Genomic DNA, 14,199 nt, shown 5'->3' with positions numbered 1-14,199 from the left:
CCCAGAACAGTGAGCCAGATTCCCAGAGACCCAGACATTTTTCCCTCTCTCCAGAGACCCAGACACTCCCAAGGGCGAGGTCCTCTGGTCCTGCTTGGGTCTCCTCTGCCTTTGCCCAGGGTTGCCTACTTCTGGTGCAGGGGATCACTGCCTCCCATTGCAACACTTTCCCTAAACAGCAAAACTACCAGAAAATTCTTTCTTCGGCCATACAGGACGTCTGTCCTTCCCCCTTTATCAAGAACCATTGTGTCTTGTTCCCATGCCCCTCCCCGCAAGTTACAGACCCCCGGTTTTCGGCCACTCTTCAGATTTCACAGTCTGCGATGTGCCCATCTTCCTGGTCACACTCCAGCTTGTTAATGTCCTCCGTCGAGTGCCCGGGACGAGCTGTCCTGTTTCATGAGTCACCTGGGGCTGTCCTTGTGATGCTAAAGAACTGGGGAATCTCTCTCCCAGCATCTGCCATCAGTGTTCCAGCCCTGTGTGGCGAGCTTCCCCTCTCCCATCGGCCCTCCCTTCAGATACACTGCGGTTTCCTAGCGGTGTGACCGTAAGCAAATCACTTCCCTGTATGGCCTCAGTTTCTTCTTTTGTAGAACAAAGGGTCTGGGTCACTCAGCAGGAACAAAGTCGAGTCACCTGTGTAACTTGAACTCTTCTCATTGTCCCACCCACGTTCAAAAAGTGAAAAAAGAAACAACTGAGATTCATAGTAATAGTTTGCAGTTGACTCTTGAACGATGCAGGGGGTAAGGGTGCCGACCCCTCAAAGCAGCCAAAAAATCCGCATATAACTTTTGGGTTCCCCAGAACTTAACTGCTAATCGCCTACTGTTGACCAGAAACCTTACCATTACATAAACAGTCCATTAACACACATTGTGCATGTCGTGTGTATTATAGACTGTGTCCTTAACAATAAAGTCACCTAGAGAAAAGAAAATGTTACTAAGAAGATCGTAAGGAAGAGAAAATACATTCACAGTGCTGGACTGTATTTATTTTTTAACATCCGCCTGTAAGTGGACCCATGCAGTCCAAACCTGCGTTGTTCAAGAGTCAACTGTGTTTCATTTAACTCAGTGTCTCTAAAATATTAACATGTAACCAGTGCGACATTCTTGAGGATACAGTTTGCATTATTCTTTTTCTTCCTACGTTTTCGAAGCCCAGCGCGAGCCGTACATTCACAGCACATCTCAGTTCGTGGGAGCCACATTTCAAGCACCCAGGAGCCACATGTGGCTGGTAACTGCCATATCGAACGTTACTTGGGTTCTGCAAATCTAGGTCTCTGTGATTCTGTGGAATAGTCTGGCAAGTGACATCTTAAGAGGTGCATGCGTTTATCTGGGGCTTGTCTTGGAACAGCAGAGGGAGGGGCCTGAGAGCCCTGGGATGGGAATAGTACCCAGGTTTCTCCAGCAGCTGGTACGTGGCAGGCCCTTCACGTATACGGACTTATTGGCCCCCAAAACAACTCTGCAGGGAGGTGGCCTGTCTTCATACCACAGGTGGTGAACCTGAGGTTGACTATACTATATTAAAGGCTCCGTACTTGGTGAAGACACAAGTAGGGCCCACGCCTGCCTAGCCCCCAACCCCTTCAAGCTGGGTGGGGGGGGCCACAGAAGAGCCTCCTCTTCTTAGATGGGCTCCTCTGAACATGCTCTGAGCTTTGAGGCCGTGAGGAGAGCGTTGGGTTGTACTGAGCCGATACTCACTACAATAACCGTGGTTGAAAGGAACCCACCCCCGCCCCAGGGCTAAAGGACCAAGTGGGCTCTGAGACCTATCCAGGATCTCCCGAGGCCCTCTTTTCTCTAGTTGCCCCCATGTCTGTCTCTTTAAACAAACATGATTGGGAAGACTCCCTGGGGTGGGACTGGCATGTACGGATGCACAGGTTGTGCACTGCTCAAAGGTGCAGGGCCTAAGGGGCAAGTGGAGCCTGAAGCCCAGGTCTTTTCCCACTGGCCAGACTACGGTTCTTGGCACCGGGTTGCATCCAGCCAGAGGGGTGCCTTTATGATCCCCACACATGCCCTGGACAGGCTAGGGCAGCCCTGCCTGGAGAACAAAACAGGGATGTGCTACAAGTTTCTCGATCTGGTGCAGAGCTTTGAAGTGCTCCTACCGGAAGAAGATTCTTCTTTTCCTCCGACTTCCTCAAACCTCTTCTTCTCCAGGAAGGCCTCAGGGCTTGGCCCACTCAGGGGTCCCCGGCCCCCGTCTCTGGCCATTCACCGTGGGGAGAGCAGAGGTAGCCCATGTGGCCCTGCCCCCACACCCTTGCATTTCAATCCTTCAGAAAAAAAAAAAAAAAAATGGAGGCATCTGCAATGCAAGGCCTGACTTGTTGATGTAAAATCTCACTCTATATTCTACCCAGGTTTATACGAGTGAATTATGCAAATCTTTGATGGAAAATATTCCTCCACACATCCTTGAGAGTGTAAAACCTTAGTCAATAATTCATACACGGATGTCTCTGACTGCAGGCTTTTTCTTCATTATAACTTGCACCTCGTTATTTGTCTTTCGCGTTTTATTGTATATCCTGGTGTAATGCTGTGCATTATAAAATTTATCTGCTTCGTTATTTGATGAGCTAGGGCTGGGGATTGTGCACGGAGGCTGGTGCAGGGGCCAGGGGCCAGGGCTGGCTTCAGTGTCAAGTCCCGTAAGACAGAAGGAGGAGAAGGTGGCGGGCTGCATCGTGTGACTTCTGGGACACCAGACACTGCCCTTCATCCCCCACACCTGTTTCAAATGTCTCCTCACCCACCGACTGGTGTCTCAGGGCACATCATCGTTAGGGCTGCATGGCATCCTTTGTCCTTAGAAGTCAGGTGACCCTGGAGAGTTGCTGGGAGGAACTTTGAGTAGGTCTGTAATACTGGAGGGTATTGCAGGGAGGGGGGCGCCTGGGTGGCTCAGTCAGTTAAGCGTCTGACTTCAGCTCAGGTCATGGTCACGCAGTTCATGGGATCGCACTGTGCTGACAGCTTGGAACCTGGAGCCTGCTTCAGATTCTGTGTCCCCCTCCCCCCGCCCCTCCCCAGCTCGCTCTCTCTCTCTCTCACTCTCTCCATTTAAAAAGATGAAAACTGGAGGGGAGAAAAGTCCTGAGGATACTGGGAGGCAAAGAAAAGATCAGCCCCTGCCATGGAGCAGGGACCCGGTGCCCCAGAGGGCAGCTGGGGGGTGTTCGGACAGAGACTGGGAGCCGTCTTGCACGGTTGCCCAAGCAGGCCATTGATGGGGTATGATGATGAGCTGGGTCTCTGCTCTGCAGAATTCAGTGTGGGGAGGGGTCCTCTTCCCACCATGGGTGGGGGTGGGAAAGTGGAGTGATGTCTGATTCTCACTGTCAACCACTGCCAGCCCAGTCTGTGCGCTCCAGAGTGGCTAATGGGCTAACGGGCATCCCGCAGACGAGAGCCACTGCGTCCTGTACTCAGACAGGCAGGTTTTCCCAGGAAGGGGGTGAGGAGAAGGCAGGGGCAAGGACAGTCTTGCAGGTGCATCACACCACTTTGCTTCCTGGGGTCTGCCCTACGTACGGCTGTCTCTGCTCTAGCAGGCGGCATGGCCTGGGGTGCCCACCTAAGTCCCGCTGTGTCCCGTATGCATTTCCCCAGCATAGTACTTGCCATCCTGTGCCAGGATTGCTAGTCTTGTCTGTGCTCACCGCTACCAGGAAACTCCTTGAGGTCTGGTTTGTCCTGTTCACTGTTGGAACCCAGTACAAAGCCTGGCACATAACAGGTGCTCAATAAACGCTCGTTGAATGGATGGATGGCGCCTCCCCAGATACCCTCAGTCAAAGGTAATTTCTCCTAATACCTCTGTGCGACACTGCTCAGATCCTCCACATTTTCATGGGGTTCCTGCAGGTGTCTCTGTCCCCCTCCCCTCTCCCCCTCCTTCCAAGAGGCAGGGACCCTGTCTCACAGCATGCGTGTCCCCCAGGCCTGCCACAGTGCCACGTAATGGCATGGACGCTCAATGCATATTTGTTGACTTGGAGGGAGGAGAGTGGGGACAGGATTTCCCTGGCAGCCGAGACCATCCTTCCCTCTGCCCGGCCCCTCCTCCTGCTGCTAGCCAAGGTGCTCAGGCCCAGAAGAGGGTCAAGATCTAGACGCTTCTTTTCAGGGCACCGGGAGTGGCCTCCTGATGGCCAGCTGGGGCCTTGGTTGTTTCCTGGTGATTTTCTCAGCTCAGCGGGGAGGGGGGGAGAAACCTGTTAAAGCTGCTTGAGGGACCTTAATAATGGCGATGCTCTGCAGGGTTTTCTGTTGCATTTTGTTTGGATGAACAGGGGAGCTTCTCAGCTGTTCGAGAGGAGTAAACCAGCTGAGCCTGAGCCTTGGAGAGAGCCTGAGCCATGGACACAAAGCAAAGGCCCCAGTACTTTAGAGTAGGGTTCATAACTAACCTAGGGTCCAGAGACCACCCCCCCACCCCCCCTCAGAAAGTCCATGGATCTGATCCAAGGGGTCTATGAATTTGCATAGGAGAAGAGAGCACATCTTTTTTCCCACCAACTTAGAGCTGAAATGTAGTATTTCCTTCCATGTTGAATATAAGCAACAGACCACAGCAGGAGCAGCACTCGAGGCCCCCACCAGCAGAAATCCACAGATGCTTTTCATACCACACTTCTCGCATTTATGCTTATCGCCGTTACAGAATCGTGCTAATGGAACTCAGCACCAGACAGCATTTGATAAAGAGTAATAAAAAAAAACACATATTGATATGTGATATACTATGTGAAAAGTTTGCCTTTGAAGGTTTTTAATATTTGTATAGCCATACTTCAATATATCTGGTTTCCTTTTTAGTTCTGTATATATTGTGCATTTTAAAACATGCTGAAAAGGTGTCCGCGGAATATAAGAATCCCTGGTGAAGAGAGAGGCCACTCCACTCATGGGTGGGGAGGCGGAAAAGGAAGATAGGCAAGTGGGGTTTCTGACAGCCCCCACAACTTTTAATAGACCCCGTCCCTGGAGCTAAGGCGCTCTGCAGGGGAGGGGTAGCGGGGGCGGGGCCTCTGCACAAGGCACACGCCCCTCCCCCAGGCTGGCCACCCCCCCACCTCACTGGGGCCTCCTGCACCTCCTCCCCTCCCCAGTCCCGGCCATGATCACCTCCCACCCCAACACCACCATCGCCATCAAGGGTCACGCCAAGGAGCTCAACTGCACAGCCAGGGGTGAGCGGCCCATCATCATCCGCTGGGAGAAGGGGGACACGGTCATCGACCCCGACCGAGTCATGAGGTACGCCATCGCCACCAAGGACAACGGCGACGAGGTTGTCTCCACGCTGAAGGTGAGCAACCACGCCCCGGTCTCAGGGGGACCCCACTCTCTGAAAGTGGGGAGCCCGCAATTTTACTGCTGTATCTGTTGGAGGTAGATGGGGATCTGGGAGCCCCTCCCCTCACCCGAAAAAGCACCTTCCCTTTCCTACCTATTTCCCTTCTTCATTCGGGAGCCTCTGCCTTAGAACCTCACTATGCCTCCTTCCTGACAACCCTACAGCCATTAAATGTGTGGAACCCTCAGCCCTTCTCCCTTTTCTGGAACCCCTGGACTCCATCCTCCCTCCTGGACCCCTCCGCTCCTCCCTCCCTCTGGGACTCCTCAGTTCCTCCCCTTCTCCTTCGACTTTCAGCCCTTCCCTCCCTCTTGAGATCCCCTCAGCCCCTTTTCCCCACTCTCCTGGGGTCCCTCAGCCCCTGTCTTTCTCCCCCTTGTGCCCTCTCAGCCCCTCCCTGCCTGGACTCCTCCACACCTCCATCCTTGGAACTTTCAGGGAAGAGGAGCCCTTGATAAAGTCCCTTGTGGGCCCCTCTCCCAGGAGACGTGGCCTTGCTGCCCCCCACTAGAGTGAGCCCCCTTCAGCAGACCAGCTCTAAAGCACTCTCCCCATTTCCTCCCTCTCTCCCCATCCTCCTGCCCTGCGGGCCACCTCCCAGCTCAAGCCAGCTGACCGTGGGGACTCTGTGTTCTTCAGCTGCCATGCCATCAACTCATATGGGGAGGACCGAGGCTTGATCCAACTCACTGTGCAAGGTACCTGTGCCCCACCGTTCCCAAGCCCTTCCCCAGGGACCAGCTGCCTGCTGCCAGCTCCACCTCAAGAACGGGGTCATCACCCACACCGTGGTGGAGGATGATAGGAACTGGCCTCTGAGAAGAGCCTTCCTATGCTCTCCCTTCCAGCCAGAGCGGGGCAGTAAGGGCCCTTCCAGGCACACTTCAGACGGCAAGGTTTACACCGACCACCATCACTGTAGAACGCACTGCTGCTTCCAGAAGTGGGGGCATCTGGGTTTGTGGCCCCGGACCCGGGAGGAGATGAGGGCAGGGAGAGTCAAGCCGGGAAAAGTCGAGAGCTCTTCATGGAGAACAAACAGACTCTCGGGTCAGGGGGATCCCTGCAAGAGGGCCTGCCCTCCCACCGGCCAACGAAGAGAAGGGGAACAAAGCAGGAGACCAAGCTTAGGCCCCACTCTGCCTCTGAGCCCCACCGCTGGGCCTCCCCCTGACCCACCTTGCCCTGACCCCGGGTTCAGAGCCCATGGGAAGACCACAGCTGGCACCAATTCCCCAGGACACAGCAGAACCCTGGCCTTCTCTGGAGATAGGCAGGAGGCCATACTCTCTGCTGCTGTCCTCACTTCTGCTCCTTCCTTCTGCCACTCCCCAGAACCCCCTGACCCCCCAGAGCTGGAGATCCGGGAGGTGAAGGCCCGGAGCATGAACCTGCGCTGGACCCAGCGATTCGACGGGAATAGCATCATCACGGGCTTCGATATTGAATACAAGAACAAATCAGGTAGGGTGAAGGCTCAGCCTACGGTGGCGCTGTGCCCATGCTCTGTCCGTGCCCCCCTGTGGGGGAGTCCTTGGGCCTCAGAGCTGCCCATCTGAGACAAACACACCAGCACCCACCAGGGCACAGGCCCTCATCTCTCCCTAAGGGCAGGACTCTGGTTGGGCTAAGAGCTCTGTGAGAGGGGCAGACAATGGGGCAGTTAATGGGGAGGGAGGAGCGTCAGTCCCTTCTTTCCAGGACTGTCCCTGGGCCAAGGGCGACAAGGTGGTCTGACTTAAAGCAGTTGAAAGGCCCAGAGGCAAAGGGCTATGGGCTGAGTCTGTGGGGTCAGAGACATCATGGATTTGGCTAGTCATCTGGACACTCCTGGTTTGGGATTATGGGAGTGCTTGGGGGTCAGAGAGCTGGACCTTGGTGGTCTGCGGGGGACGGGATCCCCTGGAAAAACCTAGATCTGAGTCTTGTCCTCCTGGTATCCCTTCAGAGCCCTCCCCTGGGACCCTAGCTAGCACCGACGAGGCCGTGAAGCCCTGCGGAGCAGAATGACAATGGGCCCCAGGTCTCTGGGGAAATGGGGGACCCGTGGTCAGGTGGCAGGAAATGGCAAAGAGGGGGCCTCAGAGGGGGCGAGAGGCCTGGAGTGGACCAAGTCACAGAGTTGCCACAGGGGCTCATGCTTATGTCTGTTTGACTCTCTCTGGAAGGTACGTGAGAAATGGGCCACCGGGGTTACCCCCGAGAGGGCGCCTGGGTGGCACCCACGTGGGAATGCGAGGCAAGCCTGCTTCTCACTCTGGCTGCTTCTGGACCTTTTGCGTTCGTTTAAGCCTTTGTCAGCTTTTCAAAAACAATTCAGAAATGGGAAAAGAGAGCCTGGAGAGCTCACCCCTCCCCAGCCCCCTTTCCTCTGCCAGCTCCAACTATTTTTCAGATCCTCGTGTAGCTCCAAAGTTTTGTTTCTCCTGGGGGCTTCTAGACCCTTCCTTAGCACAGCGCACAGTCAGTGGCTGGCTGGGTGTCCTCTCCTCGGGAAGGACCAAGTCTCAGTCCCTGCTGTTTTCCCAGCACCTGGCACACTGCCCGCCACGGGCTTAGATGCTCGGCAGATGGCTGCTGAGTGAGTCAAAGTGAGACCCAGGAAAGCAAAGTCAGAGTTGCATATTCACCTCTTGAGAAGCAGCTCCGTCCGTGACACCAGGTCAGTCATCTCTGGTACAGGTTTCTCCAGGGAGGCGCCCTGCCCTTGGAAGCTTACTGTCTCGTTGGGCAGAAGAGTCAGGCTGCAGCCGGCCACCCAGGAGTCCATTCCTGAGTGTGGGAAGAGGGTGACAGAGAGGACTGGCTGCCACTATCAGAGGCACCGGGGAAGGCTCTCTCTCATCCCTGCAGGTGCCACGTTGAGAGCTAGGACTAGGGGGTTGGAAGGTGATGGGCCTGGGTTCAGGGAATGGGGAAGGGCAGAGCCCGGAGCAGGTGGAGTTTACCACAGGGAGTGGCCTGTCTAGCACAGGGCTCTTGGATACGGTCCTTGGGACTAAAATGTGTTCTGGGGCCTCTGGGCTGAGCTTTTTACTTTGCTGGGGAAGGTCACTGAGAGCCACTCTCGATGAGCTCCCAGAGAGAGACTTGGGTAACACGGCGCCCTGGAAAGATACATCTGGCGTCCGTGGAAGAATGGAGTGGTGGGAAGGGAGTGGGAGGCTGTGGCTGGGGAGAGGTGGTGAGTGGCCAGGCCTCAGCAGAGACGCGGGGCACAAGGGGAGAGGGGGCTGACTGTGTCCATATCATACGTCAAGACGTCCTGCGGCTGCCCCGGGAGAGGGTGGGCCTGTAGGCCCAACCCCCGTATGGCACTGCCCGCTCCGTCTCCCTGCCAGGTTGCTATGGCTGGCGGGGCTCTGCCCTGTCATTGTCAGAGGAGGGGAGGGGAGGCCTGGGCTGTCACTCGCACCCCTCTCCGACTGTCCCTTGCAACCACCTCCCCGCCCTCCTCCCCCATGCTGCCCCATAGCCTGCTCCCCCTCCGCGGACCACTCTCTAATGTGTGGCAACCTTTCCCGGGGCCCCGCTGAGCAGGGCAAAGCTGAGAACATCACACATCTGGAGAGCAATGCAGGAGGAGAGGGGGGCAGGAAAGATGCTATCTTCAGAGCACATCCATGCCTTCCCCAAGCCCTTCCGGCTCTCCCGCAAGATGAGGGACTGCCATAGCCTACCCCCAAGCCGGGGGTGTCAGGATGGGTGGGCAGAGTGGAGAGGGAGGGGTAATGAAGACGCTCCCTTCAACAAGGGCTTTGCGCCTGTAGGAAAATAAATCATAGGATCAAGAGCAGGGGGATGCCAGCTGGTCCTTTCCCCTACCCTTGGGTTGGACTGCTCCATCCTGGGGGGACGTCTGTCCTGGCATTTAGGAAAGGGGGTTCTGGGGGAGCCGTAGGGAGTCATCCCTGGCATCAGGCAGAAGTCGTGAGCACAGCACAGCTTCCTCGTCTATAAGGTGGGAACGGTAATGCCTATCTCGTGGGATTGTTTTGAGGATTAAAGAGAAGGCATCTACAGGGGCACCTGGGTGGCTCAGTCGATCGAGTTCCAGCTCTTGATCTCAGCTCAGGTCTTGATCTCAGGGTCGTGAGTTCAAGCCCCATGATGGGCTCCATGCTCGGTGTGAAGCCTGCTTTAAAAGAGAGAGAGAGAGAGAGAGAGAGAGAGAGAGAGAACATCTAGCACAGGGCTGTCGTAAACCTTTAATAAATGTGAGTTCCTCTCTCCCTTCTAACTCACATACCTCATGTGGCAATTTATAGTCCTATGGGACTCACAGGCTGAAATATATGTCTGTCAGTCAGCAACATGAACTGAGTGCCAATAATTTTTTGCAGAATCATGCAGCAGCCATGTGGTAGGGAAAGAAAAAGAAATAGAGTGTTGCCCTTGAAGCTTACAGCACAGTTGGCGTGAGAACATACACTGCGCGTGCACACACACACACACACACACATGCACACACGCACACACGCCTTCAGAATCATTACAAAGCACTATCCAAGCATGTGTAATACTCCGCAAACAGTATTACGTGATAACTGAAAAAGGTATCCTAGGGAACAGATGGGTGACTCAAAGGAAGGAGGGAGGGGTGTGTGTGTGTGTGTGTGTGTGTGTGTGTGTGTGTGTGTGTAAGTAGATCTCCTTCCACACAAGGAATAGTAGAACAAGAACAGTTCTTGAAAGCAGAAGACTTGGGTTGACCAAGCATCAGAACTGTGTGATCTTTAGCAAGCTACTTTGGACGTCTCTTTGTCAAATGGAGACAATAGCGTGTAATTCTCAGAATGGCTGTAAGGATTAAACAAGTGTGGAGACTTACGTGGAAGCACTTAGCACAGAGCCTGGCACATCCTTACCCTCCACGGGTCCCTGTCCCTCTCTCTCTTCCTCCTGCCCTAGACCACCCCCAGACCAGGTCCAGACCAGCTGCTCCTGACCCCCTCCTTTGCCTCAGTTTTGTCTTTGCCAGGTTTTCTGCCATGTTGCTCATCGTGCTAATTTTCCAAGGGAAATTACCAAGTCTGCCCTTTCTAAACCATCCCGCTCACGCTGACTTCTCCTGGCCCCGGGCAGCAGAGTAATAATACATGAATGCTGAATGATAAATAGCACCATCCACACAAATCTATCAGATGGCTCTGTGCAGTTTTAAAAATGCAGACACTACATTTCACTTCTGTTCCCCAAGCAAGGAGCAGGAATGGGTTCTTTGAGGATGGCCCTCCAAGCCCAGAAGGCAGCCTCCTGGTGCAAGCTGTCGGCCACTGTGGGGTGAGCCAGCCTGGTGTGTGCTGTGATGTTCTGTGTTAGCTGGAGTGTGGCTGTGAGAGGGACTGATGCTGGGATGTCGTGTGCGGTCGTCGTGACCCAGGGAACCTCTTCTGGGTGCTGCAGAGAGATTGCCATGGGTGGGGGTGGGGGCGGGGGCTTAGTGCTGTCATGCAAGGAGAAAGTCAGAGAGGCAGAATGGATTTGTTTCCCAAGTGCAGGCAGCTAAATGCTCCAGATGTGGCTTTTGTCCAAGCTGCTCTCCCTCTACAGCAAATGTGTCTTCTGAAAGACCAGAGGCTCCAGGTCCCCTCCTGGCAAGCAGTCCACAGAGTAGGAGGCGCTGACATCTCCCCAGCCACTTCCTTATTTTTTAAGAAGAATATTTTTGCATCAGAAACCCTTTGATGAAGAAAGGGAGAGAGCGCCCTTAATGAAATATGTTAATCTGGGTAAGCCAGGCTCATATGAAAGGGAATATTAAAACAGACAATATTCGCCAAACCCAGCTCAGTACTCAGAGCTGAAAAGGAAAGAGAAGAAAATAGGGCCCCTAATTTCAGCTATTCAGGGTCAGAGAGATGGCAGTGATCAAGTTTGGAAAATCAACTAAAGGCCTTCAGATTTGACTCTGATGCATTAGCCTGAAAGGGCTGTGGGGAGAGAGTTTTTATGCCAACATCAAAGACGATTTGGGAACACAAGGTCAAATCCACCTGCAAACGACTGGTAAAAGCAGAGAGAAAGGGGCCACTTTCTGGGACCCTCCAGGCCCCAACCCTTCTGTGATTGGCGGCCTAGTGTGGCAGGGAAGGGAAAGGCAAGGCGGGGTATTTATTGTGACTACAAAATGCAGAGGAACTCTGAGTCCAAAGTAAAGGACACACAGTGGCTCAGATCTAACACCAACAGTGGGTTTTAAGTGCCCAGCACATGCCAAGTGGAGACAGGCAAAGCTTTATACATGGCTCCCGCCTTTAGGGAGCTTAGTGTCTCCTTGGCCAGTTGCTACTGAAACAGTGAGCCCTGTGCGGCAAAGAGGGCTGTCAATGCTGTAGGAGTTCAGACAAAAAGAGTGGAGAAACATGGAGCCCGAAAGGTATACACAAGCCAGATGTTGTAGGGCCTGAGGTCCTGAGAAGAAATTTTGTTTTTGTCCCAAGAACAAGGAAAAACTATTGGAGAGTTTTATGCAAGGGGACAGCAGTATCAGATTTGTGTTCGAGAAGACCACTCTCAAGGCCGGGACAGTGTTCAGCCGGCAGAAAGTGCTTGATCCTATTTGTGGGGTGAAGGATGGCTGCAGTGTGTTGAACACATGGAAGGGGGTGCACAGTAGGTTCTGGGATGTTGTTTCCCTGGTCCAAGGGGGAGGTGACAGTGGCTTGCCTGGGGCGGGGATGGAGATGGAGAGAAAATGGAGAGATTTAAGAGATACTTGGGACACAAAAGCTATAGAAGAGTCCGGAATAACACCCGGCACACCGTGCGCCTATTTCCTGAGGTGCAGATATGAGGAAGGTGATGGGTTTATAGGGGGTATGGTCAAGACTTCTGTCTTGGACATGTTGAATGTGAGCTGCCTTTGAAACCTCCAAGAAGAGACGTCAAGTAAACAGTTGGCTGTAAGAATCTTGAGTTCAAAGGAGATGTCCAGCTGGACCCAAATCTTCACGTTATCTGTGTATAGATGGAAATAGAAGGCAAATATGGGGAAATTCTGTAAAACGAATGAAGTAGGACCTAGGATGGACTGGAAGAACCCCATCAAACCATTAATGGGAGGGTGGGAAAAATGCACCTGCAAAGCAGAGAGAGGAAAAATAGCCCAAGACATAAGAGAAAAGCCAGAGAGTGTTTTATCAGGGAAGCCAAGGAAAGAGTATGTCAGGAAAAGGGAGAGGTCCAAGTGTTGAACACTCCCAAGAGGCCAGGTGAAGGATTGGATTTGGTGACGTGGGGGTTGCCGATGCCACGGAGATATAGTGCCGATATCATGGGGGTGTGAAGAGTAAATGGTGAATGTTTACATTGTCCAGCACCACACCTGGTGCATCACAAGTGCTTGGGAATTATTGGCTCTTCTTCTCCACTAGAGTCAGCTGGTGCACCCCACCCCCACACTCTCCTGTGGCCCTGCTAAAGCCAGCAGGTGCACACAATCCACGTTAGGGACAGCCCTTGAGCATCTGGGTCTGGTGGCTAGGCAGGCTTATGTTTCTAGGCCCCATGGGTCTGAAACAATCAGAGAGACAATTCTTGGCAGGCTCTCATCCCCGGGACACTGCACAGACAGCAAACTAAAACACACCCCAGGCTTCTTGTGAAAAGGACCTATTTACTTGTCCTAGAGCTTCAGCCTAAAGGGCAGGCTTCGGGTTATGACACATCCTAAGACTACTGAAATGTTCTAAGAGAAGGTGGGCTAAGGGAATGCCATCCTTGTGCTTTCCCTTGGCCTCACTACAGCATACCAGTACATCCCAGGAAGGAGCTCATACACTTGTCTGGAGCCTTGACTTTTGCAACTATTGCCAAGGGGACACCTCCAGATGGCCTGGTCTGGAGGCCAGCAGGGTTTGTGATTGCGGTCCCATTGGACAGTATGTATTTGTATACTTTAAAAGCTGCTGTCTAAGAATCTGGCTTCCAGTCAGCCTGAAAGTCAGCAGGTGCTAAGATCCCTCCCTCTGGAACACTGACAGGTCTTGGCACACCCTCAACAACTGGGACCGATCCAGAATAAATCAGGCTGTTTAGACAGTCACAAAGGTTCAAGAGACAACCAAGGGCTAGGGCAAGGTTAAACAATATGGTTCATCACCTACACAAGGCCACTCCTTCAAGACAAGGGGAGGTGGCTATTTTACCTAATGCACAGAAACAAACACAGAGTCAAGCAAAATGAAGAAACAGTGGAATATGTTCCACATAAAAGAATAACATAAAACTTTAGGGGGAAAGAACATAATGAAATGGAGGTAAATAAATTACCTGATAACCAGTTCAAAGTAATGGTCATAAAGATGCCCATGGAACTTAGGAGAAGAATGGATGAACACAGAAGACTTCAATAAGGAGACAGAAAATATTAAAAAGTACCAAAGAGAAGTTACAGAGCTGAAGAACACACCAGGGGGTTCAAAGCAGACTAGACAAAGCAGAAAAAAGGATCAGTGACCTGGAAGACAGGGCAGTGGAACTCTCCCAAACAGAGTGGCAAAAAGATAAAAGAATTTTTAAAAGTGAAGATAGCTTAAGAGACCTATGCAGCAATATCTAGCAGAGTAACACTCCCACTACAGGGCTCCTGAAGAAGCAACAAATGGGCAACAAAACTTATTTAAAATATTAAAGGCTGGGGCACCTGACTGGGTCAGTTGGTAGAGCATTGGACTCTTGATCTTGGGGTCATGAATTCAAGCCCCGCATTGGGTGTAGAGCTTACTTTAATAATAATAAATTAATAATTAAAATTATTTTAGTTTGATATTTAACTATTATTTATTATTTAATTTATTA

At 52.7% G+C, this 14,199-nt stretch overlaps 1 protein-coding gene across 1 annotated transcript in view; it reads left to right on the top strand.

Annotated features, from left to right (window-relative positions):
- DSCAML1 (DS cell adhesion molecule like 1) overlaps nucleotides 1–14,199 on the top strand; it is a 351,352-nt gene that overhangs the window by 287,144 nt on the left and 50,009 nt on the right. Inside the window, exons 12-14 of the mRNA XM_058686854.1 lie at nucleotides 5,150–5,349; nucleotides 5,999–6,095; nucleotides 6,733–6,861. Of these exons, the coding sequence (XP_058542837.1) occupies nucleotides 5,150–5,349; nucleotides 5,999–6,095; nucleotides 6,733–6,861 (426 nt within the window). The remainder of the gene's footprint in view (nucleotides 1–5,149; nucleotides 5,350–5,998; nucleotides 6,096–6,732; nucleotides 6,862–14,199) is intronic.

The sequence above is a fragment of the Neofelis nebulosa genome, chromosome 10 (genome assembly GCF_028018385.1).
Source record: "Neofelis nebulosa isolate mNeoNeb1 chromosome 10, mNeoNeb1.pri, whole genome shotgun sequence".
Classification (NCBI taxonomy): Eukaryota; Metazoa; Chordata; class Mammalia; order Carnivora; family Felidae; genus Neofelis; species Neofelis nebulosa.
Note: the sequence above shows the minus strand (reverse complement) of the source record. Positions and strands in the feature narration are given on the sequence as shown.